Source organism: Elephas maximus, chromosome 10 (assembly GCF_024166365.1).
Source record: "Elephas maximus indicus isolate mEleMax1 chromosome 10, mEleMax1 primary haplotype, whole genome shotgun sequence".
NCBI classification, from domain to species: Eukaryota; Metazoa; Chordata; class Mammalia; order Proboscidea; family Elephantidae; genus Elephas; species Elephas maximus.
Window position 1 is genome coordinate 10630686 of NC_064828.1, and position 26027 is coordinate 10656712.

General features: G+C 43.9%; 1 protein-coding gene across 1 annotated transcript in view; it reads right to left on the bottom strand.

Annotated features, from left to right (window-relative positions):
* Positions 1 to 11870: 11870 nt before the first annotated feature.
* Positions 11871 to 26027, bottom strand: part of SQOR (sulfide quinone oxidoreductase) — a 60715-nt gene continuing 46558 nt past the window's right edge. Inside the window, exons 5-10 of the mRNA XM_049897879.1 lie at positions 24944 to 25138; positions 22782 to 22991; positions 19358 to 19541; positions 14282 to 14349; positions 13802 to 13980; positions 11871 to 12172 (exon numbers count right to left, since the gene is read on the bottom strand). Coding sequence (XP_049753836.1) covers positions 12115 to 12172; positions 13802 to 13980; positions 14282 to 14349; positions 19358 to 19541; positions 22782 to 22991; positions 24944 to 25138 — 894 coding nt within the window. The 3' untranslated portion in view covers positions 11871 to 12114. The remainder of the gene's footprint in view (positions 12173 to 13801; positions 13981 to 14281; positions 14350 to 19357; positions 19542 to 22781; positions 22992 to 24943; positions 25139 to 26027) is intronic.

The window sequence follows — 26027 nt, forward strand, 5'->3', positions numbered from 1 at the left end:
TTGGACATGTTGTCAGGAGGGGTCAGTCCCTGGAGAAGGACATCATGCTTGGGAAAGTAGAAGGTTAGCGAAAGAGGAAGACCCTCAATGAGATGGACACAGTGGCTGCAGCAATGGGCTCAAGCATGGCAAGGATTGTGAGGACAGCACAGGACCAGGCAGGGTTTCATTCTGTTGTGCGTAGATACAGTCCGATGAGTCAGAACCAACTTCACGGCGCCTAACACCAACAAGGACGAAAACATTGGTTCCACGTCCGGTTTCCTGGTTTCTCTCCCAAGGCTTATGTCTAAAACTAGAAGAGAAACTAGAGATCAATGTTAAAACTCAATTCGTAGCAACTTTGTGCTACATAACTGAATATGGGGCAGGGGTAAACTACTGAAATCCTGCATTGGTGGAGCACGTTGTAAGCCCCTCCTCCCCATTGTCTCAGTATGCATCATTTTTCATGTAAGAAAGGTTATTGAGAGCCTACTGAGTGTTGGGCATTTTGCACTCCTCTCTCCTGTAACCCCAGCAGGGAGATCGAAGTCCCTGCTCTCCTAGGCCCACCAGGGGGAAGATGGGGTGTGCGATATCACCACAGCACCCTGAGCTGGACTTCAAGGATGATGCCACAAGGCACTGAGGAGGAAAACCTTCATTCCTATAGTCAGCATTTGAATGACTCTATGAGCTCACTGACCAGACGGAGAAGGGCGTTCTGGCAGAGGGAAAGTGTGTGCAAAAGGGTAAGGAAAGAAAGTGTGTGGCCCATCTGAAATACTGTGGGTTCTCCTTGCGCTTATCTCGCTTACCAGATCTTCTGCAGTGAACAATTTGACATGGGTTTCCCTACATCAACGGTTATAACACCAAAGATGTGGTGAAGCCCATGTGAAAATGTTCACTACAGATTAGTAAGTAACCACAAGTAAGCCCATGCTTACTTCGCTTACTGCACCATCTGCCCCACGAGGGACTGCAAATTTGGAAAGAGGCTTTGATTCTGTAGGGAGGTGCTATGGGGCTGGGTGAGAGATAGATACCAGCCATACCTAGAAGCAGGATCTTTGGTGTGGTGAAAAAATATGAAATTGTTCACTATAGATGACCTGGTAAGCAAGGTAACCAGCGTGCTTACCTTGTCTATTGCATAATCCACCCCAGTGGTGTGGTAGGGAAGGTGGCTTAAGAGAGGGGCAAGGCCCCCTGAGAGGGAGTTGGAGCTTCTTTACTTGGTGTTACCGTGCTGCCTGGTGGTAAACATAAACAGCTTGGCGTTACTTCTAACTGTTCCAACAAGGAACTGTTTATAAAAGAAGATCTGAAAGGACAGGGACGCACTAGAGCCCAGGTTTCCGAGGCATGCAGGTACTCCTGTTCTGTGGCAGGGGGAGCCCACAGCCCAGGCTTCAGGAACACATGTAGGGGGCAGGGGGGTTCTCTCCTTTCCCTCACCCTCTCCGGCTGTCATGATCTCATTGGTTCTGTTACAGATCTCACTGAGAGGCCCCGTGAAGCTGAAAGAGCTATTGTAAGCAGGCACTGGCAGGAATCCCTGGGGTCAGCACGTGGAAAACTCGTCCTCCCCGGAGGAGCTGCAGTTCGTCCTGGCCAGGAGGATCCTCTGGAGTGTGGGAGAGGAGCTGCCTCTCAGAGCTCATCTTATTACCCGAGGACTCCCAGAAACCGGCCAGGCCTCATACAAGATATATTTGTAGCATTAATTAATTAATTAATTAACATTGATAATGGAGAAGACAGATGTGTCCACCTCATCCTTGTAGTCAGCATAGGTTTTGAACCCCAATATCTCATTGAAGAACCACCCCGCCCACAATTCTCAGTCCATGTGGCTCACACAGGGCTGACCCAACCTGCTCCCCCAAGAGTGGGCACATGGTTGGGTTAGGAAAGGTCACAAACCCAGCTTGGACTAATAGAACTCTCCCCAGATTTTTACTGTAGCAATCAGAAAAGACATATTCTTTCCAGGGCTATGGCCTCAGAGGACCATGTAAGTCTGACACTGTCAGGGGCCTCTTTGTCAACATGAGAATTGAGTATTCCTAAGAAAGAAAGCAACACACACACAGCCAGAGCTGAGAGATCAAGAAAGAAGAAGTTGAGTCCTGATGACAGATGAGCCTATGGATCCAACCATGCCAGGTCACCTTGCCAGACTTCCTAGATGCATAAGTCAATAAATTGTTTTTTGTTACTTGGCAAATCAAAGAATGTGGTCTAACACATTTCTCCTTTTTAGTTTACTCCTTGAGCAGAAATAGGACATTGCTGATCAGGGAGAAGCCTTCCAAAGTACTCCTGGTATCGACAATTTTCCCAAGACACTTTGAGAACAGACTGGGGTTCAAATTCCAGTTCTGCTTCTCATTTGGTATGTTGTTGTTAGGTGTCATTGAGTCGGTTTTGACTCATGGCAACAACCGAATGACACACTGCCTGGTCCTGCACCATCCTTACGGTTGTTGTAATGCTTGAGCCCATTGTTGCAGCCACTGTGTCAATCCATTTCATTAAAGACATTCCTCTTTTTCATTGACCCTCTACTTTCTACTTTAGTAAGGATGATGCCCTTCTCCAAGGACTGGTCCCTCCTGAGCACATGCCCAAAGTATGTTAGTCCAAATCTTGCCATTCTTGTTTCTAAGGAGCATTCTGGCTGTACTTCTTCCAAGAGAGATTTGTTTGTTTTTCTGGCAGCCCACGGTATATTCAGTGTTCTTTGCCAACACCATAATTCAAAGGTGTCAATTCTTCTTCAGCCTTCCTTATTCATCGTCCAGCTTTCACATGCATATGAGGCGATTGAAAATACCATGGCTTGGATCAGGCTCACCTTAGTCCTTAAAGTGACATCTTTGCTTTTTAACACTTTAAAAAGGTTTTTCTGCGGATTTTCCCATTGCAATGTGTCTTTTGATTTCTTGACTGCTGCTTACATGGCATTGACTATGGATCCAAGTAAAACGAAATCCTTGACAACTTCGAACTTTTCTCCCTTTATCATGATGTTGCTCATTGGCCCAGTTGTTTTCTTAAGGTTAAGGTATAATCCATACTGAAGGCTATAGCCTTTGATCTTCCTCAGTAAGTGCTTCAAGTCCTCTTCACTTCCAGCAAGCAAGACTGTCATCTGCATAACGCAGGTTGTTAATGAGTCTTCCTCCAATCCTGATCAAATGCTACCTCCTGAAATGATTGAACATCAACCAATTTTTTTTGGCACAGTGACTCTGTGTATTCTTTTCATCTTCTTTTGATGTTTCCTGCATGGTTTAATATTTTCCCTGTGGAATCCTTCAATATGGCAACTCAAAGCTTGAATTTTTTCTTCAGTTCTTTCAGCTTGAGAAATGCCTAGTATGTTCTTCCCTTTTGGTTTTCTAACTCCAGGTCTTTGCACATTTCATTATAATACTGTCTTCTCAAGCTGCCCTTTGAAATCTTCTGTTCAGCTCTTTGACTTCATCATTTCTTCCTTTTGTTTTAGCTACTCTATGTTCAAGACCAAGTTTCAGAGTCTTTTCCATCCATTTTGGACTTTTCTTTCTTTTCTGTCTTTTTAATGACCTATTGCTTTCTTCATGTATGATGTCCTTGATGTCATCCCACAACTCATCCGGCCTTTGGTGATTAGGGTTCAACGCTTCAAATCTATTCTTGAGATGGTCTCTAAATTCAGGTAGAATATACTCAAGGTGGTACTTTGGCTGTCATGGACTTGTTCTAATTTTCTTCAGTTTCAACTTGAACTTGCATATAAGCAATTGATGGTCTGTTCCACAGTCACCCCCTGGTCTTGTTCTGACTGATATTGAGCTTTTCCATTGCCTCTTTCCACAGATGTAATTAATTTGATTCCTGTGTATTACATCCTGTGAGGTCTAAGGTCACTGTTTATGTTGTTTAAAAAAGGTATTTGCAGTGAAGAAGTCGTTGGTCTTGAAAAATTCTATCATGCAATCTCTGGTATTGTTTCTATCACCAAGTCTATATATTCCAACTACCAAATTTTGAACTCCATTTGCCAATAATTATCAATGCATCTTGATTGCATCTTTGATCAATTTCAGACTGCAGAAGCTGGTAAAATCTTCAGTTTCTTCATCTTTGACCTTAGTGGTTGGTGTGTAAATTTGAATAATAATTGTATTAACTGGTCTTCCTTGTAGGCATAGGGATATTATTCTATCACTGACAGCATTGTGATGGTGCAGTGGCTAACCCAAAGGTCGGTGGTTCGAAACCATCAGTGGTTCTGTAGGAGAAAGACATGGCAGCCTGCTTCTGTAAAGATTTACAGCCTTGAAAACCCTCTGGTGTCACTATGAGTCAGAATCAACTTGACGGCAGTGGGTTTGTTTTGTTTTGTTTTGTTCTGTTCTGTTCTGTTTTGACAGCATTGGACTTCAGGATAGATCTTGAAGTGTTCTTTTTGATGGTGAATGCAATGCTATTCCTCTTCAATTTGTCATTCCTGGCATAGTAGACCATATGGTTTTCTGATTCAAAACGGCTAATACCAGTCTATTTCAGCTTACTAATGCTGAGGATATCAATTTTTAAGCATTCCATCTCATTTTTTATGATTTTCAGTTTTCCTAGATTCATACTTCCTACAGTCCACGTTCTAATTATTAATAAATCTTTGCAGCTGTTTTTTCTCATTTCGAGTTGTTCCACATGAGCAAATGAAGGTCCCTAAAGCTGGACTCCATTCACATCATTAAGGCAGCCTCTACTTTGAGGAGGCAACTCTTCCCCAGTCATCTTTTGAGTGACTTCCAACCTGAGGGGCTCATCTTCTGGCTGTATCAGACAATGTTCCACTGTTACTCTTAAGGTTTTCACTGGCCAGTTTTTCAGAAGTAGATCTCCAGTTTCTTCTTCCTAGTCTGTCTTCATCTGGAAGCTCCACTGAAACCTGTCCACCAAGGGTGACCCCGCTAGTATTTGAAACACCAGTGGCAAAGCCTCCAGTATCACAGCAACACACAAGCCATCACAGTACAACAAACTCACACATATGTGGTATATGCTATGTGACCTTGAAAGTCGTTCAGACATCCTTGACAGCAAACATACTGTTTCTTGTCTCAAATGACAGCCCTTTTCTAAATTTGTAAATTGGACTCTAGAAAGGGTTCATCTTAACCACAACCACTCAAATTACTCTGCTGTTTTTATGGGTATCAATGTTTGTTGTTGTTGTTGTTAGGTTCTATCTAGTCAGTTCTGACTCATAGTGAACCTAGATACAACAGAACAAAACACTGCCTGGTCCAGTGCCATCCTCGCAATCTTGCTATGTTTGAGCCCATTGTTGCAGTCACTGTGTTAATTCATCTCATTGAGGGTCTTCCCTTTTTTTTGCTGACCCTCTGCTTTACCAAGCATGATGTCCTTCTCCAGGGACGGCCCTTCCTGATAACATGTCCAAAGTACGTGAGACAAAGTCTCACTATCCTTGCTTCTAAGGAGCTTTCTGGCTATACTTCTTTCATGACAGGTTTGTTTGTGTTTCTGGCAGTTTATGGTATGTTGATGTTTAAGCGCCTGCAATATTGTATTTGCACATAAAAACCATTAGAAGGCGACTCTCATTTAGAAGACAACCACTAATTAGCCGGATGTAAGGTGGATTAGTAGGATGTAAACGTGTATTTTCAACCTGGAATATTACCAAAGTAGGGGGGAGTAAAGCTAATAAAATTGGCTTTGTTGGAGTGAGAAGGCACACGATCAGGTCCTTGAGTCTCCTCATTGCCTCTATTTGCTCACATAAGGAAGGAGGAGGGTATAGGAGAAGGCCCTGGGGGTGCAACAGTTAACCACCCAGCTGCTAACAGAAAGGTTGGCAGCTTGAACCCACTCAGCTGCTCTGTGGGAGAAAGACCTGGTGATCTGCTCCCGTAAAGATTACAGCCAAGAAAACCCTATAGGGAAGTTCTACTCTGTCACATGAGGTCACTTTGAGTGAAAAACAGCTTGTTAAATTTCAGGGCCTGTTCACAGTCAACAGGAAGGAGCCTACTGTGGGAAGAAGGAAGAGCCCTGACTGACCACTGAGACAGCAAACAAGGCTGGGGCAGAGGCCAAGGGCCGGTCAGGAGCTGTGGCCCCAATGCTTTTCCCCATGCCCTCCCATTGCCCCACAGAGGGATCAGATGAACTGTCACCTTTTTAATGAGCCCAGCTCCAAGTGAGCCCCTTTCTCTCTTCTCCCCCCTCTGCCTCTCACCTCTTCTCCCTCCAGCCTCTCTCCCTCCAACCTCTCCTGTTGCTTTGTTGCTTTGCTTCAGGCCTCTCTCTGGCATTCACAGGTCTCTGTATGCCAGCAGGGCCCTTGAGCCAAAGAGATTTCCAGTGTTTTCCAATTCCTGGAAAGTCTCCTTTAAGCCTACTGAAAGGAAGATTTATGGTTGCTTTTTTTTTTTTAGCCTGCAAGCCAGATAGATGTTCATCAGCTGTGGCAAGAGCTGTTAGTCCCAGGCTTGGAAAATCTATTTTTGTTACTATTATTATTTCAAAAGTACTTTATACTCCGGCTTTACTCCACAAGTATCACTGAGTAAAGGAGTCTGAATGAAACCCCACTGGGGCGGTTGGCAGAGTTTTGGAGTATAACCTCTGACAGTGCCTCTCCTTCTCTCCAGAATCTTCTTTCCACTCCTCTCCCTCTCCAGGAGCCCATCACAATCCCCCAAGCCTGGGAGTCGCCTCAGCCTCCAAATCCCTCACCCTCAGTGGTTGTCCCAAGGCCTTGGTCTTCCATATCCTTGCCCCTCCTACATTCACCTCTATATCCAGGGATACAACCAATTTTCTTTAGAGTCTGCCATTGAGGGGCACTCGCTCCAAATTGGAAGGCAGAAGAGGAGAAGCCCTGTTCCTCCCTGGCACTGGCAGGCACGTACATCTGTAGACGCAGCGTTTGCACAGGGCAGTCACCTCCCCTGATGTGGCAGGCCGCTGACATCACTGAGATTTCTGCAGTCTCCTGGTCGTCAGAAAACCAGCAGTGGTTTTCCGTTTTCCATGATAGGTGTTTCCCACAGCTTTTCCTAGAATTCTGTAAGCTCCTATTTCCCAATATCCTAGGGGTTGGCAAACTTTCTGAAAACAGCCAAAGAGTAAATATTTTAGGCTTTGCGAGCCACATACAGTCTCTGTCACAAGTGCTTAATTCTGCCTTGGTAATACAAAAGCAGCCATAGACCATACATAAACAAATAGGCATGGTTGTGTTCCCATAAAACTTTATTTATAAAAACAGGCAGCAGGCTGGGTTTGGCCCACAGTTTGCAGTTTCATGACCCCTGCAATATTTAATTTCTTTCTGCTCAAAATATTTATACAGTGGTTTCTGTTTTCCCGACTTTTTTTTTAATCCCCACAATGTGACAGCACACTCCCCCTTTCTACCTCAGGTACCCTATGTCCATTCACCCAGTTCCTGTCCCTTCCTGCCTTCTTCTCATCTTGCCTCTGGGCAGGAACCGCCCATTTGGTCTCATGTATCCAATTGAACTAAGAAGCACACTCCTCATGTGTATTATTTTTTGTTTTATAGCCCTAATTCGACTCAATGGCAGTGGGTATTTTTGGTTTTAATCTTTGAAGATCGGGCTTCCGGAATGGTTTCAGTTCTGGGTTAACAGGGCGTCTGGGGACCGTAGTTTCAGGAGTTCCTCCAGTCTCTGTCAGGCCATTAAGTCTGGTCTTTTTACGTGAATTTGACTTCTGCTCTACACTTTTCTCCTGATCCGTCCAGGACTCTCTGTTGTGTTCTCTGTCAAGGCAGTCAGTCATTGGTGGTAGCCGGGCACCATCTAGTTCTTCTGGTCTCAGGCTGGTGGAGTCCTGGTTTATGCAGACCTTTAGTCTCTTGGGCTAATGTTTTCCTTATGTCTTTGGTGTTCTTCATTCTCCTTTGCTCCAAGTGGGCTAGGACCAATTAATGCATCTTAGATAGCTGCTCAAAAGATTTTAAGACCCCAGACTCCACTCACTAAAGTAGGATGCAGAACATTTTCTTAATAAACTTCGTTATGCCAATTGATCTAGATGTCCCCTGAAACTATGGTCCCCAGGCCCCAGCCCCAGCTACTCTGTCCCTCAGAGCATTTGGATGTGTCCAGGAAACTTCTTAGCTTTTGTTTTAGCCTGCTCATGCTGACTTCCCCTGTATTGTGGGTTGTCCTTCCCTTCACCGAAGATGATCCTTGCCTACTACCTAGTTAGTGAATTCCCCTCCCTCCTTCTCCACACTACCATCAAAGAATGCTTTCTTCTGTGTTTAAACCTTTTCTTGAGCTCTTTTAATAGTGGTTTCATACCATATTTGTACTTTTGTGACTAATTTCACTCAGCATGATGCCCTCCAGATTCATCCATGTTGTAAGGTGTTTCTCGGATTCATCATTGTTCTTTATTGTTGTGTAGTATACCATTACGTGTATGTACCATAATTTACTACTCATCTGTTGATGGGCACTTAGGTTATTTCCTTTTTTTTGCTATTGTGAACAATGCTGCAATGAACATGGGTGTGCATACGTCTATTCTTGTGATGGCTCTTATTTCTCTAGGATATATCCCTAGGAGTACGATTGCTGGATTGTGTGGTATTTCTATTTCTAGCTTTTTAAGGAAGTGCCAAGCCATATTCCAAAGTGGTTGTACCATTTTACATTCCTACCAGCAGTGCGTAAGTGTTCCCGTCCCTCCACAACCTCTCCAATATTTACTATTTTTTGTTTTTTGGACTAGTGCCAGCCTCGTTGGGGTCAGATGGTATCTCATTGTAGTTTTGACTTGCATGTCTCTAGTGGCTAATGATCATGAGAATTTCCTCATGCATCTGTTAGCTGCCTGAATGTCTTCTTTGGTAAAGACATTTTTAATTTGGTTACTGGTCTTTTTGTTGTTGAGGTATTGCAATATCTCATAGATTTTAGAGATTAGACCCTTGTCAGATATGTTGTAGTCAATTTTTTTTTTCCAGTCCGTAGGTTCTCTTTTTACTCTTTTGGTGAAGTCTTTGATGAACATAAGTGTTTGATTTTTAAGAGCTCCCAGTTATCTAGTTTCTCTTCTGGTGTTTGTGCATTGTTAGTTACAGTTTGTATACTATTTATTCCATGTATTAGGGCTCCTACCAACTGAATCCTGACTGATACAATATCCTAAATATCTATGAAATTTTCCCTTCACTTCTTTCCTTTCTGTCATTGCCCCAATTATCGCTTATCTGAATTTGGCCTTGGCCTTGGTTACTCTGCCTGGAGTCTGCTCCAGTATCCACAGCTCCCACATGCTGCTACCATCTCCTGTCATTCCTGGGTAATCTCTGTCAATGTCTGTGCAACACTTTTAGGCTACCTTGTGTCAGTCAGGGTTCCAGTAGGAAGCTGATGACCTGGTCAAATTAGGATAATTCAAGGTGGTATTATTTACAAAGATAGGGCCCAGACTCAGGACACCACAAGGCACAGTGCAGTAACATGGGGCTCGCAGCCATGGAGCTGTTTTGACCCTGAGGTCCACTGAGATGAGAGCAGGGAGCGTTGCCAGAACACAAAAGGAGAGAGTTGTATGAAACAGTGTTTCTCTAACAGTTGGTACTAAAGGACCAGGATGGGTTTTTCGTTTTCATTTTGGTTTGGTTTGGTTTAGTCTTAATCTAATTCTTCTCAGACTAGTACTTTCATAAAACTTAATAAAACAAATTACTAGGAAAAAAGTAAGAAACAAACACATATAAAATGCATGTCAAAAGTTTTTTTTATTACTAGATTCAACAGACAGAAAAATTCCTCTGTCAAATGGCTGTAAAAGTTCATAAACTCTTACTCTCAGTTGCTCTTCTACCTCATCACAGGGCCCAAGGCAACCCTGCAGGGAGGGAGCCAGAAGAACAAATGCCCCACTTCTCCTCCTCCCTCTCTCCCAGCTCCTACCAGCACTCCCCATTGGGCAAACCCAACCAGAACCCAGGCAGCAGGAGAGACCATTGCTATGGACCATGCAGGTCAGTCTCCCAGGGCAGAAACAGGGCGCATATGTGGAAAGTGGAGCTGGAAGAACAAAAAGCAACAGAAGATTCAGCACGAAGTCCTCTATTAGCCCATTCCCACCCTGTCCTCTCACCTCCATCACTGTACACACTGTTCCCCATACCTGGGAAGCGTCCCACTCTTCTCCTCCTGGCTAAGTTTTGCTTATGTTTCAGGACCATAGAAGACTGTGGTAATAATTGTTTTGGACTGCACAGAACATTTTTATGCCATTCTCCTTCCCCTGGTAGCAAACCCAGGTAAGGAGTGGATGCATGACCAAACTTTAGCTGGTTAGTTGAATCATTCAACAAATATTTGTTGAGTACTTACTGTGTGCCATTCATATTGTTCTAGGTACTACTAACACAGCCAGGAACAGAAGCACACAAATCCCTGCTCTCATTTAGAGTGGAGAAACACATTTGTTTGTTTACTTATTTATTATTCTAACATACAAAAAAAAAAAAAACCTATTGCTGCTGAGTTAACTCAGACTTATAGCTACCCTATAGGATAGACCAGAGCTGCCCCATAGGGCTTCCAAGGAGCAGCTGGCAGATTCAGACTGCTGGCCTTTTTTGGTTAGCAGCCATAGCTCTTAACCACTGCACCACCAGGGCTCTGTCAAGAGATAATCATGGAATTGGTCTAAGGACTCTTTTTTTTTTTTTTTTCCTCTTGGCAGGCCAAGCTGGAAAAACATCCATGTAGCCTCTGCCTCAGCCACAGTGAGAAAGTCTATCTGAAGTAAAAGAAAGACTCAGAATTGAGAGAAGAAAAGAGAGAGAGCACTCGGACTATATAATTTGAGATCTTGGATCTAGCTAAGCCTGAAGGCTACCCTTAAATTTCCCAGTTAAATGAGTCAATACATTTTTTTTTTTTTTTTGCTCAGGCATATTTGGGTGAGTTTTCTGTCACTTGCAGCCAAATGAGTCCTGACTAACAGAGGGACTCAGCTCAAACTTCACCTTCTTCTGGATACTTTCCCTGGTTGCCTAGTCTAAGCACATTCTGAATGCTTTGAGTGCATGCAAACGGGGCATCTATCCTGGCACTTCACATGATAGACACGTGAGTAATCAAACAGCGCTCACTGAGGGCAAAGGCTTCATCTCTGAATCTCCAGGGCTTCACCTATGTTCAAACCCGTTGCTGTTGAGGCAATTCCAACTCATAGTGGCCCTACAGGACAGAGCAGCGCTGCCCCACAGGGTTTCCAAAGGAGTGGCTGTTGGGTTTGAACTGCCAGCTTTTTGATTAGCAGCCTGAGATCTTAACCACTATGCCACCAGGGCACCTTACCTATATTAAACCCACCCACTATATTAGGCACCCAAAAAATGCTTATAAGAGTAATGAATTCTTGCCATCATTGAGCCTCTAAGACCAATAGTATATCCAGTAGTATATGTCTATTATATGTATTTATATATCCTGTAGACAGAGATACAAAGAGCCTTCTCTGATCTAAACTAGCCAGAATCCACACAGCTTGGGTCTGGCCAGCTACCCGCAGGACCCTCCAATAAAGGAGCTCATCGCATGTCTGATGAGATACCTCATTTCAAGTCACATTGTGGCAGCCAGTTGACTTTTGACTGACTTGAGGCAATTAAGAATAGTGCTTGGCACAATTCATTTGACGTATTGCTTCATTTAATCCTCCCAATAGCCCAATAAGGTAGACGCTATTATTATCCCCACTTTATAGAAAACCGGAACATAAAGAGTTTAGTAACTTCCCCTAGAGTTATAGCTTTTAATGCCTACTAGTCAAGATAACATTTTCTCATAGAATCTCAATCAACAACCAATTTTTATTTAGAAAATAGAGGTTTGCCCTTTCATTTGAATGTTTCCAAAGAATCAAGCCCACATGGCAGCTGTTTAAAAACATTGATAAAGGAGGCATTTAGTCACCGTCATCCAGAGTAAATTCTTCACAGGGCTAGGTTCCAAGTCCTTTGTGCCACTCTTGGTCAATCGATGAGTGTGATTTTGGTCTAGATGCCATCCAAGGGGAGCAAGGGTCGAAACACCCTTAACTCATACCCAGATGGAACAACTTCCGCAGAAAGGCTGGTCCTCCCCAGTATCCCCTGGAAGAAATAGCACAGAAAAGATATTTGCAGCAAAAGAGATGGGGTGACTTCAGCCAGCAGGATCCTGAGATGGGAGCCAGGCTGCTCAGAGAACATGCTTACCAGCACATACATCAAGATTTATCTGTGAGACAGAGAGATCCCAGGCTAGGGGGATGGCCTGCTGCCAGCTGTAGCTTTGGCACTGGCTGGCTGTGTGAGCTGGGCACGCTGACTCAGTCCAGCAACCCTGTGTGGAGCCTGCATTACAAGCAAACTGCTATCGTCTCTGCTTTCATTCACACAATGAGTGTGGGTTAGACTTTCTCAGCCTCGGCCCTGCTGACATTTTGGGCCAGATATTTCTTTGTTTAAGGAGCTGTCCAGTCCGTTGTAGATGTTTAGCAACATCCCCGGCCTCTACTCACCAGATACCAGTGGTACTCCCCCTGCCCCCAGTTGTGACAACCAAAAATGTCTCTAGACATCACCAAATATCCCCGGTGGGGGGGGCAAAATTGCCCCTGGTTAAACTAATAGACCACATCTACCACAGCCTCCATCAGACTGGGTCTGGTACAACTCCATGGTGCCCGGCTACCACCACTGACTGCTCTGACAGGGATCACAATAGACGGTCCCAGAGCTGGAGACAAATGTAGAACAAAATTCTAACTCGGAAGGAAAGATCAGACTTGCTGGCTTGACAGAGACTAGAGAAACCCTGAGAGTATGGCCCCTAGATATCCTTTAAGCTCAGTAATGAGGTCACTCCTGAGGTTTACCCTTCAGCCAAAGGTTGAACAGGCCCATGGAACAAAACAAGCACACCTAGGGGCAGGAGGGGACAGGAAAGCTGGTAATAGGGAACCCAGGTCAATTTTTCAGAATAAAGAAGAATTAATTTTTTTTTAATTTTATGCTTATTGAATGCCTACTGTGTCCTTGTCTCTCTACACGCTAGCTTATTAAATCCCCACAATAATCCAATGAGGTGGTGAGATTACTTTCATTTTGCGGATAAAAAGCTGAAACACAAAGAATTGAAGGAACTAGCCATAAGGGTAAACGGCAGAGGCATGACAAAAACGCAGGTCTACCCCACTCCAGAGTCCATGCTCTTAATCACTATGTTTTCTGTTTCCTACAGCATAATAAAAACAATAAGGTAATAGATAAGAAAATACTGACAAGTGAAACTGATTATATGTGTGTAATAATAATTAATTCTTGTTATGTATTTATTAACAAATAAAATAACTGCTATTTATCAATTATTATTACTTTTATCATTTACCCAGAAGCAAGGAAGGCCAGAGCATGACTGACAGTAGACGTGGGTCACTGCTCGTAATGAAGAAAAGAGGCTGCATCCCCCGACAGGGTAGACATGCTACCACTCCCCTTCCCTCACCCAGGCCAGCCCTCTTTCCCACTGAGCCAAAGCTTTGGAACCCTTCACAGCCTTCCATCACTAACCCATGAGAAATGGCACGGCAAGGCGGATCCCATTAGCCAGTCCTGCTTTAGGCGGGGATTTCTCCTGAAGTGAAGGCCTCCTTGAAACGATCACACTGTACCAGTTGGTGCAATATGCTAGAAGGTATGTACTTGGGGCTACAAGTCTACACCAGGTGATGCACTTACCTGAGCATCATATTCCAATACAGGAAAGGCATCAAGTCAGCCTTCATGAGGTACATGGTAAGGCGCTCTCTACTCTGGTCAAAGGGGAATGTTTCCAGAGGCTGGGCATTGTAGTTAAATTCTGCAAGGATCACGCGGTTGTAGCCCGTCACCAGCGGGCACGATGTGTAGCCGTCATACTAAAATTAAAAAGGAGCCTGAGTTGGAAAGTGCGCTTCTTTCAGACTATTATATAGGCAGCCCTCTAAAATCTATTACTTGCTCTCAGTAGTTCCAGTTTTTCCTTTTCTTTCTTTTTTTGTGTATCCTAATTTTTGTACAGTGAAATAGATGAATTATATTACAAAAAATAGTGATAAAGGCAAAAGCTGAGGTGTCCATATTAGAGAAACTAAGAAAGTGGCAAAATCATGGGGAAATGCTATTTTCCTACAGAATGGAAGACGATAATTGAGGCTGATCCTTACAAGGCATACGTACCTTCTTTATTGGCGTTTGATTCTTCATAATCAGAGAAATTGTTCTATCAAGTATTCCTGACTGAGCAGCTATAAGAGAAATGGGAAAGTCAGAAAAATCCAAGCATTTAGGTTTTCCATGGAAACGAATTTGCAAATAATTTTAACACAAACAGGTTAAGAAGGTTCCATTCCCCACCCCTTGAGACTGTAACTAGAACACGACTCTTCTTTCCACTTCTATTTCTGACCACCAGAGGGGACACTTCAGTTCATTAGGTTTAAAAAGCTCACACAAAATTTCTACATGAATTTGAAACTAAAGAACCAGCTCTCTCCAACAGGAGGGCTGGCAAGTTCAAACAAGAATTTTAAACAAGGCTGGTCTTAGCCTAACCCTAGTCCCCTTCCTCCTGGAGGTCAGTCAGTGGTCTGTGTGCCCGGCCTCCTCCCCTGGCCATCCAGAATGTCCTCGTGTCCCTGTTCACAGACAGTCCAGACTGGTAGCCCTGGGATACATAAACAGGCAAAATATTAAATTATCGCCTGTAATGGACTGCCCTGACCAAGTCTGGACCAAAAATAGACAGACGGATAGATAGATGATAGATAGACAGATAGATAGAGATAAATATTTGTAGATAGATATTTTATACATATACACACACATATATACGCAGAGCCCTGGTGGTGCAGCGGTTAAGAGGTCATCTGCTAACCAAAAGGTCAGCAGTTCAAATCCACCAGGCACTCCTTGGAAACCCTATGGGGCAGTTCTACTCTGTCCTATAGGGTCGGAATGAGTCAGAATGGACTTGATGGCAACAGGTTTGTGTGCGTGTATGTGTGTGTGTGTGTATGTTTCGTTTTGTTTTGTTTTGTTGGTATATACACATACATATATACATGCATATAAATATAATTTTATGGCAAGAGTGGGGGAGGCTGTCCTTTTTATTATGAAAAATGTAAAACCTAATATAATGAACCCCATCCTTCAGCCCTGTCTCACACACTCTGCGGTCCACAACACTCGTGCTTTCTGGAGTCTGTGCAGAGCAGATATCATTCCAGCTCACCCACAAACACTCCTGTGTGTGTCTCCAATAGATGAGGAATTTTCTAACACAGAAGGATTATCACACCCAAAGTATTGACAATAATTCCTTAATATCATCTAGTCCCAGTTCGTGTTCAATTTTGACTAATTAAAAGTGCTCCTTTAAAGCTACAAGCAGTTTGGGTCTCTAGAGGTGGAAGACTGGGTTTACTTTTGAGGAAGGGTGGGTTACCTTTGCATTGCAAAATGCTCACTACAGTGGCTATTTTTAATCCCCCAAATCAGGGGTTAGCAAATTTTTTCTGTAAAGAGCCACACAGTGACTATTTTAGGCTTTGTGGGCAATATCAAAGATATTCTATAACAAGAGAGAAAATACATATCCACAAAAATGTTTTTGACAATATTCAAAAGACAATAACTTATTATACTTCTTAAAATATAGGTCTATTACTGAGAAGAATGGGGTTATTTTTCTCGGGATAACATTTCACTTAATGGGGTTCAGAGTCCATGCTCCTTATCATTGAATCCATTGCCAGTGCTCACCTGTAGAGCCATTCTTAGCGTGCTGTATGAAAACAGACAGCGGGGATGCCTTTGGCCCACAGGCTGAAGGTTGCTGACACCACCCCCAAATCAAAAAAGCAATGAATTTTTTTCCAGAATGAAGGGGTTCAAAAAATATAAAGAGTAAACAACTCTGCTTTAAAAATATTAAATGGCTCTCTTCATCGTGGGCAAAGCAATATCTCTGATGATTGTATTTCCCTTTTCAGAAACTTTGTTCCTCTTTGGGAACTTACAGGGTTTGGGATCTGTATGGGGGAGACCTGAGAGGCCCCCGAAACTGGGTATCAAGGCCAGGGAAAGCAGAGATCAGCCTGAAGAGGGTGGACCTTGACAGCAACCACACTCAATGTCCAGGTTTAAGGCATGTGTGTGGAGGTGTGCGTGAGCTGTTTTTCCAGGCATCACAACCCGCTGCTGTTATGCCCTAAGTCTCGTTGGTACAAATGATTGAGCATTTGGAGGTTTAAATCCACCCAGAGGCACCTCAGGAGAAAGGCCTGGTCATCTACTTTTGAAAAATCAGCCATTGGAAACCTGATGGAGCTCAGTTCTAATCTGGTTCACATGGGGTCACCATAAGTCAGAGCCAACTCACTGAAAACTGGTGGTTTTCCTGTTATGCCCAAGCCTTCAGTTAACTTCTATTAAACGTCACATCCTGGTCTTGTCTGTGCTGTGGTCAATTAAGGAAGAGTCCCAGGGCAAAGAGAAGCAAAGGAAGAAGCACACGCCCCTAGAAAGCCAGATTCGGGGTGGCAAGATGGGGTCTCACAACAGCGTGGTGGTCTGGAATGAGGTAAGACAATGGGCTGGGTGCCAGAGAAACACAAGGGCAGATTAGGGGAACGAGCTTAGGCATTTCCTGCAGATACTCAGAGAACAAGGAAGTGAGCAGAGAGTGAGAAGTGAGACTTCCTGCGGGGCCACTGGGACTCGTTATGTAGAGTTGAAAGAGAAGAGCCCGTGAAGAAGAACACTCCCTGCGCTACTGTTTGAAATACAATGGGTCAGAAACAACCCAAGTACAAATTCAAAGTCCTCTTGTTAAATGAGTTTTGGAACAACCATACAATAAAATACGGATGGTGAAAACAACGTGGACGCTACGTCCTGAGATACATTCAGTGAAAAATGCAGCAGGCAGAACAGTGTGCACAGTCTGCCACACTCTGTGTCAAAAGGGAGAAAATAGGGACGTTTTTCTTATTTGCTGGTATTTGGATAAGGAAACTCTGGAAAGTTAAAAAAGAAAGAAAAGTGACGAGTAATGTGGATACTGAGCAGGTGGAAGGCAGGGCTGGGAGCAAGGCTTTTCCTTTATAGCTTTTTGTCTAATCATATTTAATATTATCTATTCAGAATCCACTCGACAGCACTGGGTTTTTTTTTTTTTATTCAAAACATTGAATTAAATGTTTGGGTTTCTTGTTTTGTCTTTTTTTTTTTAAGTAGGCTTTTTTTAAAGGCGGGGTAATCTGGGTCTCACATACATCACAGGCATTTTCACCACATAAATTCAGTAGGTTTACACTGGCTGAAATGTAAAAGTATTCAAAGTACCACCCCACACACAACCTATAAATTACAAACAGAAAAGTCTCCTTATAATGGAAAGAACTGGTGGACATCCCACCCCCTTGACCCAGTGACAAAATTTAGCTTCACCAATAACGGGTCAAACTAAGTGGATGGGTCCTGAGGTGAGCAGTGGGAGGTACCAGCATGACCGAGGAGACCCTTGCCAAGTTGTGTGACCTGACTTTAACCTGAGTAAATAACTGTTGTTGTTGTTAGGTGCCATGGAGTCAGTTCTAACTTATAGCAACCCCACGTGACAGGGTAGAACTGTCTCATAGGATATCCTAGCCTGTAGTCTTTACAGAAGCAGATCACCAGGTCTTCTCTCCCAGGGAGCCACTGGGCAGGTTCAAACCACCAACCCTTGAGTTAGCAGCCAAGAGCTTAACCATTGCGCTGACAGAGCCCCCTGAGAAAACAACTAGACAACTCCAAATCATAGGATATCCTGCAAAGATAACTGGCCTGCACCCTTTAAAAATGCCAATGCCATGAAAGTAAAAAAAAAAAAAAAAATCAAATGTCAGGAAGGCTGTTCTAGATTAAAAGAGACCTAAGAAATGTGACGACCAATGCAGTATGTGACCCTTGATTGGATCCTGGATTGAAGGAGAGAAGGGCTATAAAAGGCATTTTTAGGAAAAGTGGAGAAATTCAAACTGTATTATATATTAGATGCTTTTATCATGCAATGATCAATTTCTTATGCTTGATAATGGTCTTGTGTCATTTTTCTTAGAAGATAAAGGTTGAAGTATTTAAGGGTGAAGTATCATGTCTATACTTTCAAATGACTCAGCAAAAAAAGTACATACGTAAATTAAGTGACGAAGCAAATGTCACAAAATATTAATAGCTGGTTACCTGAAGGGCATGTAGGTGTCAAGAGTTCCTGGGTGGCGCAAACGGTCAAGCACTAAACTACTAAGCCCCGGCCATCTGCTTCCAAAGGTCACAGCCTTGATGACCCTACGGGGCAGTTCTACTCTGCACACACGGGGTCACTATGAGTTGGAACTGATTCAACCGCAACTAACAACAACAACGATATGGCTATTCATTGTACTTTCTTTCAAATTTTGCTTATATTGAGATCTTCTATTGGGGGGAGTTATTATAATAATAAAAAAGACACTCAGTGGGTTTCCTAGAAAGCCTTTCTTACGTTGAAATAGTGAAAGTAACACAACATGCTATGCCGGTATGTAGTTCACACAAAACACAGCAGGGAGGCCCATGTTTTACAGCCTCTGGAGGAGACAGCTCCTGTCTGTAAAGGACACAACCTAAAAGGCAATTCTCCCAGTCACTGCTAGTGCAGAACAGTGAGGTTAAGGACTTAGTTTTTCAGGCCGAGGCCTTAATCATGCACCAATCAGGGCACGCTTTGCTGTATTTGTCTTAACAGAGCAATTTTCTGGTCCACAAGCTTTCACTGACTTCCACGTGTGTTCTGGGGAAACAAATGATTCCTTAGTTTTACGGTGGTTCAAGCAGAAGAAAAACAGCCACCTTGCCTGGCATCAGGGGCAAAGAGTGCCAGGGATGTGGGCACACAGTATGAGAAGTAGCAGAATTCCAGAAAGCTGGAAAAGTGCTACCCTCCCTGTAACGCCCCTTCCCCTGAAAACAAGCCTCTGACCTAGGAAAGGCGGAGAAGACCATGCTTCTCTGGGGACAGCACTGAAACGATGGTTCCTTCTCTTCACAGGCCTTGGTTCACTGACAGCTCGCTTCTGTGTCAGGGAGGTCAAAGTCATTTTTACAGCAAACAAGTTTCCTCATTATTAGTGGAATGCTGTTGGTGCCAAACGTCTGTTTTTGTTAGGACAGTGTCTTGGGGTGACATCATTTTGAGAAGGGGAGAACCATAGCTCTTTATCTTACCCACTGCAGCAGCGGTCTTTGATGTCGGCAGGTTGGTGCAGTCCCCAATCCCAAACACGTTAGGGTATCTCTTGTGCTGCAGAGTTTCTTTATTCACATCCACCCAGCCAGCAGCATCAGCCACAGGACTCGTCCTGATGACATCTGGCGGGCCCATCGGTGGTGTGACATGGAGCATTTCATACTACACAGAAGGAGAACATCCAAATGTGTGGGTTTTCACTATTTCCCCAGCCCTGCAAGTTCTCCGCCATCTTTCTCTTACCCTGTATTATGTATTATGACTGCATGAAGTATTATACAGGTTAGCGCTTATACTCATTCGTGCCTTCTCCAAGATCTTACATACTCCCAGGGAGACTGGTGGTAAAATAAACAACCATTCTCTTCTCCCCATACAGAGTCCAAGTGATCCCTTTAGCAGTAGGCAAGGGGGATGCAAGGTACTGGGGTGAACCTAATATTTGGAAAGAATCCATTGGTGTTTCTATCATTACTAAAATTAAGGTGTGTTGCAGTTGCTCTCTTTCTGACCCTCAGCTATGGATCTGTAAAACCTGGTACTGCCTTTCTGACCCTCAGCTATGGATTTGTAAAATCTGGTACTTCAGTTTTAGTCTGAAAAAAGGTCATCAGAGTTCCTAAAACGTGTCAAGGCCACGTTAGGAGCTAGTAAATAAACACCATTCCCAAGTGTGGGTCATCTCACAAGACACAAAGGAAACAGTCAAAAACCAATTTAAAATGAAATAAGAGATGTCAAGCATATTGACTAGCACTTTGGAGGGGCGAGAGGTCTGATTTGGTACTGGGTTTACTTAGCAGTACAAGGGGCAATGGTGGACTTTTCTTCAAAAAAATAAAACTGTATCAGGGTTACCCTTGGCAATAGTGCATTGACCCATCTTGATTGCTTTTGATGGCTTGTTTAATTTTTTTGTTTAGGTAATGTTCTTCTACTTTTTGTAGTTCATTCTTTTTATTCTTTTTAATAAAAAGTTTAAAATTTAGCTTTAAAGAACTACATCTAGCAATTTCAATTTGTTGGTGGTCCACTTTAGGACAAATTGATTCAAATGTTCAAGTAATATTTCATTAGAGTCAAAAACTGTTGGCATCTTAGAGCAATTCCAGCCTGTAAGAGTCGATAGGTGCTGTATAAAACCTATTGCTGTTGAGTCCATTCTGACTCATAGTGACAGAGTAGAACTGCCCCATAGGGTTTCCAAGGAGTGGCTGGTGAATTCAAACTGCCCACCTTTGGGCTAGCAGCCAAGCTCTTAGCCACTGCACCACCAGGGCTCCCGATAGCTGCTAGTTCCCATGAGAAGTTTGTCCATACCTCCATCCAGGCTCAGCAGCAATCGCTGAAGGAAGGGGAAATAGGAAGATGACTTATATTTTTTCTAATTCTCAGATTATAAAATTATAAGCTTCAGTAACCTTAAGGCGCTGAACGTGTGTTATGATTGATTTGTGTCCACAACACAAGAACACCTGGGGCTACCTGAAGCTGGGAGGGATAAGGGCCTTCCCCTTTTCCTCAGAGACAGCATGGTCCTGCTGACACCTGAATTTGGACTTCTAGTCTCCAGAACTATGAGAGAATAAGCTTCTCTTGTTTTAAGCTACATAGTTTGTGTATGTTGAAACTAATACAGTGTGTCTGCAGGAGAATGGATGAAGGGCCAACAACCAGTCTCCACCAGATGGTTAAGGTTCCACCAGATGACTAGGGCCACTTCTGCATTTCTGCAGTCAACTAGAGCTGCTTTTATGAACTGAGGTCTAAGCCTTACCAGAGCCATCGTTATCTGCTGGAGTTAATGTGCTTGAATTTCTCCGGTACAGCCAAATTTCATACATCTTCTCTAGAAGGAAAGTCAAGTAGTTTTACAAAATCATGATCAAGGTATAGAGTTTTACTTGAGCTAAAATCCTACTCAAAAGAAATACTAGGACCTGCTTTATGGATTTATTAAAAATTACCATTATAGTTAATTTTATGGATTTATTAAAAATGAACACTGTGGTTGTAGCTTCTTCTCTAGCCATTAAAACTAAAACTTCAGTGTTCAATACACTTTATTTAAGAAAGGAAAGATGTGTGTAATACATTTTAGAAAAAGCTTGAGTTAAAAAGTTTAAAATTTGAAGTTTTGATGTTTAAAAGATTAATCTTTGGTTCACTTCAAAATTCATTTTATGGAAACCTTCATTCTTCTAAAAATGCTGAATGAGTAAAATGTGACTGTGCAATGCCTTCTCATTTTGCTAACAGCACTTGGCAGGATGATGTAAACAAATGCTTCCTCCATGCACACCTCTTCAGGTGCTTTTGCATCTTTTTCTTAATCCTCTTCACACATGAACAGGAACAAAAGTCTATTTCCACACACAGAAGAAGCAGCTGAGACACAAAAAGGCCAAGCCCATACAACAAAGGTAGGCCTTTCCAAGAAGAGTGGTAGCTCTGCCAGCCGTTTCAAGAAGGATTTTTAAGCACTTCCCTTCATGCACAGGTGAAAGATGCTTGAAGACAGCACATTCCACAGGTGAAAGACACGCCTGTCAATTGTTGAACTACCCCCGAAGCTGCTTCCTGCTCACAAGCAGGGCTGTCTCTCAAAAGCCAGAAATTGAGACAATCACCAGATCATACATTTAAGGAAGGCTTTCCTGAACTCTGGAGTCCCTGGGTGTTACAAATGGTTAACGAGATCAGCTACTAACCAAAAAGTTGGAAGTTTGAGTCCACTCAGAGGCGCCTTGAAAGCAAGGCCCAGCTATCTACTTCCCAAAAATCAGCCATTGAAAACGCTAGGAGCACAGTTCTACTTTGACACACATGGAGTCACCAGGAGTTGGAGTTGACTCGATGGCTTCTGAACACTAGACGATAACTGAAGTTCTGGGATATTTTTGGCTGCTTCAAGGGACTTGGAGCCAGGAAAAGCAGTGACAAAGGGATGGGATAAAAATTACTCAGCAGCAGTAGATAAGCCCTCCTCTCCTTGCACAGGTGCAACTTCTCGCTTCTTTCTCTTCCCCACTCGTTTGAGTTCACCTTTTCACACTATCAGGAGCCCTGGTGGAACAGTGGTTAAGCTCTTGGCTGCTAATTAAAAGGTCAGCAGTTTGAACCCACCAGCCCCTCCGAGGGAGAAAGATGTGGCAATCTGCTTCTGTAAAGATTACAGCCTTGGAAACCTTATGGGGGGAGGAGGCAGCTCTACTCTGTCTTAAAGGGTTGCTCAACAGGAATGGGTTTCTCACCCTATCACTGCCCTAAGGTGTCGTTTTAGCCAGCCTGCCCCAAAACACCGTGATGGCAGACAGGGAGGTGGGAGCCGCAGTGCACCGGCATCTATGGCACTGTCCCACGCTCGACACCTCAGGCCAACAGCTTAGCCTTGCCACTCACTGAGATCACTTGGGTCTCTCCAGGTTTGTCCAGGTTCTCAAAAACAGCCTCTTGTTTGTCGGCTCGGACTTCAACGAGGTTTTGCTTGTAGTTAACAGTGAGGTTCCTCTCCTGGATGATCTTCAGCAGGGCATCTGCATACTTCTTCACCCCAAAAATTGCTCCCAGAGAAGTGTTGAAAATGATATTGGCTTTGGGTCGCTTCCCCGTCTGAGAAAAAAGGAAAGAAGAGAAATAACACCAAAGCATCACTCCATCCACTTTTTAAAAACCTAGACAAGGATTAAAACCCTCAGAAGAAACCTTGCTAGCTTTTTCCATCACTGTGCCCTAGCGGGGTGATGGGTGGGCCAATCCACCACCTCATCTTCTGTTAGCAACACAGGAACCAAGTGCACCCTTGAGTGTGGGTTGAGGTGGGCACTGTTGAGTTAAAGGCTAGCAGTGAATATCGAGTTCAGGTAAAGGTGGATAGAGCTGAACTGTTTATTCATACATTCATTGATCTGATGATAAATATTTAACGAGGTTGGAAGGCAGGGGGGGCAGTTGTGGTTCATTGGTATTCTCCATGTGGGAGACCAGGGATCGATTCCTGGCTAATGCATCTTATGTGAAGCCGCCACCCATCTGTCAGCAAATGTTGCTAGGATGCTGAACAGGTTTTAGGGGAGCTTCTAGACTAAGCTAGATTAGGAAGAAACGCCTGGTGACTATTTACAAAAGCCACCCAATGAAAACTCTATGGATCACAATGGTTTGACCGGCAAGCAATTATGGGAATGGTAAAGGACTGGGCAGTATTTCATTTTGTGTATGGCGTCGCCATGACTTGGGGACCAGCTTGACAGCAGCTAACAACAACAGTTGGCCAGGTGCTGTTCCAAGTGCTGAGGGAACAGCAGTGAAGCAGACGGATCTCCTGTTCCTTGGCTGTTACATTCTAGAATTGTTCACTTGTTTCAGGGAGGGCAGTATTCCCCCAAATCCCTCAGATATTTTGTCACCTGAAAAAGAAACTTCCTTTTATGCACAGGTGAAAGATGTTTAAAGACAGCATATTCCAAGGTGAAAGACATCCCTATCAATCCTTGAACTACCCAAGGTGTTACTTCCTGCTCGCAAGCAAGGCTGTCGCTCACTTTCCTCTTGGGGAAAAAGAGCTATGAAAAGAGGATTTCCGCAAGGGAAACAGCAGCTGATCTCTTATTCTTTTCCTTTGTTCAGCTTCCTTTAAGATTCGCTCACCTCGATCTCACCATTTGCAGCCCCTTAAGACCCAGAATGAACGTCCTTTTAACCAGAAGCAATTACTGCAACTCTTCCTTAATTCCCACGCCCACAGGGTGGCTGCGAGTTTACACAGCCCAGGGGGAGGCTTGCCCAGTGCCAGGTACTGAGCACGCATTCAACAGCTCTTCACACCATCTCCCCCTTCCTCCTCCACCTGTGCTTTTACAGAAACACAGGCTGCTCTGAATCCTGCCACTGTGTCAGCTCAAACCACTCCTCGGTAAACCGAATGTCACAGCCCAGGCAAGGGCTGGGGCGCTCAAGCAGCTCTCCTCAGAGCCTGTGTCACGTACACCTGTTCTTACAAGAGGCCTCTTCAGCCCTTTCCACTCAGGTTTGAAGTTGTAAGTTTTGCCTATTATGTTTCCAAAAGGGGTATATCAAGAGCCAGAAAATATTCACAACTTGAACTTGAGTGGGAACAGCTGAGGATATTATGTACAAAAATGAACAATTTGAAACTATCAAGTTATCTACCCATACGGGAATAAACAATCTCCAGCATATCTCCCCAGTAGACTTTTTACACATAAACAGTTATGTTACAAAGGCTATTTAATAACATGTAATATATCTACATGGGAATGTGTATTATGATTGTAACCACGTTTTTTTAAAAAAGCCACGAGTAGGAAAACAACTAGGACATGTCAAATTGACGGCAGCAGCTGTATTAAAGTGGTTGGATTATGAGAGACTTCCTCTTCCTTTTTTCTATTTTGTAAACTTTCAGTTACATGATTTTGTACATATATAATAAAAATTTAGAAACTAAAAGGTGTTGTGACAGCGATAAAAATGCAATTCTGGCCATGGTGGAATTAGTGCTGTCTGCTGCCCTGGTCTCTGCGACTGGACGAGAAGCATACCTTCCTGAAATAGGCTTCCGACAAATACATGATCTTCTGTGGGGCTCCAGCACACTTCACGGGAGTATTTGGGAAAGTAAATATGGCGTTGCCCTCCTTAAAGTCCTGCAGAGCTTTCCATGTCTTCTCCACCGTCTTAACTGAATAATTGGACCCTATTTTGGGATGATCGAAACCTTCTGGTAGGCCTTTAATCTGCAACAAAGCACACAAAGAAACTATTTTTTAACAGAAGTGCAAATGGCTTTATAGCCCTCGTTCTTTGTTATTTCTACAACCTCTCTAGTATTTCAGCATCTTTGTTACTGCTAATACTCACCCATAACGGAGCAGGCAAGGTGGGCGAGGGGTCTGCTAAGACCCAATCTGTGGCACATGAAGTCATGGGTCAAACCGTAGAAGGGACTCAGCCCAGGGGAACCCTTCTGCCTAAGCCACTGTGTGTTGCCCTGGCTCAGAGAAGGAAGAGAGAAGGGCTCACCTGACCAGCCAAGATATGCAGCAGATGGCAGGAATGAGCACACTCCCTGCCAACACCATCATAAATCAGTTTCAGACTGCAGCTTGTGGCTACTTTGTGCCAGATTTCCACAGGTTCAAGGAAGACCTCCGTATTACACACCTACCAGCTAGCACAGATGAGGCCTAACCCACGCTGGCACCAAGATGGGAGACCTCAAGCCTTTCAAGGAATGCCAAGTGCTATACGCCAGTCTGGGCCTTGCCCAACTCTTTGCCATCCGGCTCCAGCTAGTAATGCCCTGGCCTCTCCTGGCCTCCCTATTACCACTCAGAAAGCCAGTGTTCCCACAGCTGTGCAGAACTGCTCCTCGGGCTGTGGCACCATACAGATATGCCTCCAGCGTCCACAGCCCTCACCCTACGATGCAGCCTCTGCAGTCCACGTGCAGGGAAAGGAGCCCCTGACCACCTCCATGCTGGCCACAGCACGCCCGCGGGAGCACAAGCAGATCCCACTCGTCCAAACAGTGCATTCAAGCCTAGCTGGATAGATTACAGGATGCTGCTGGAGGTCATCAACTCCAAGCTGCAGCACATGCTGGGGTCTCCAGAGTCTGTCTGC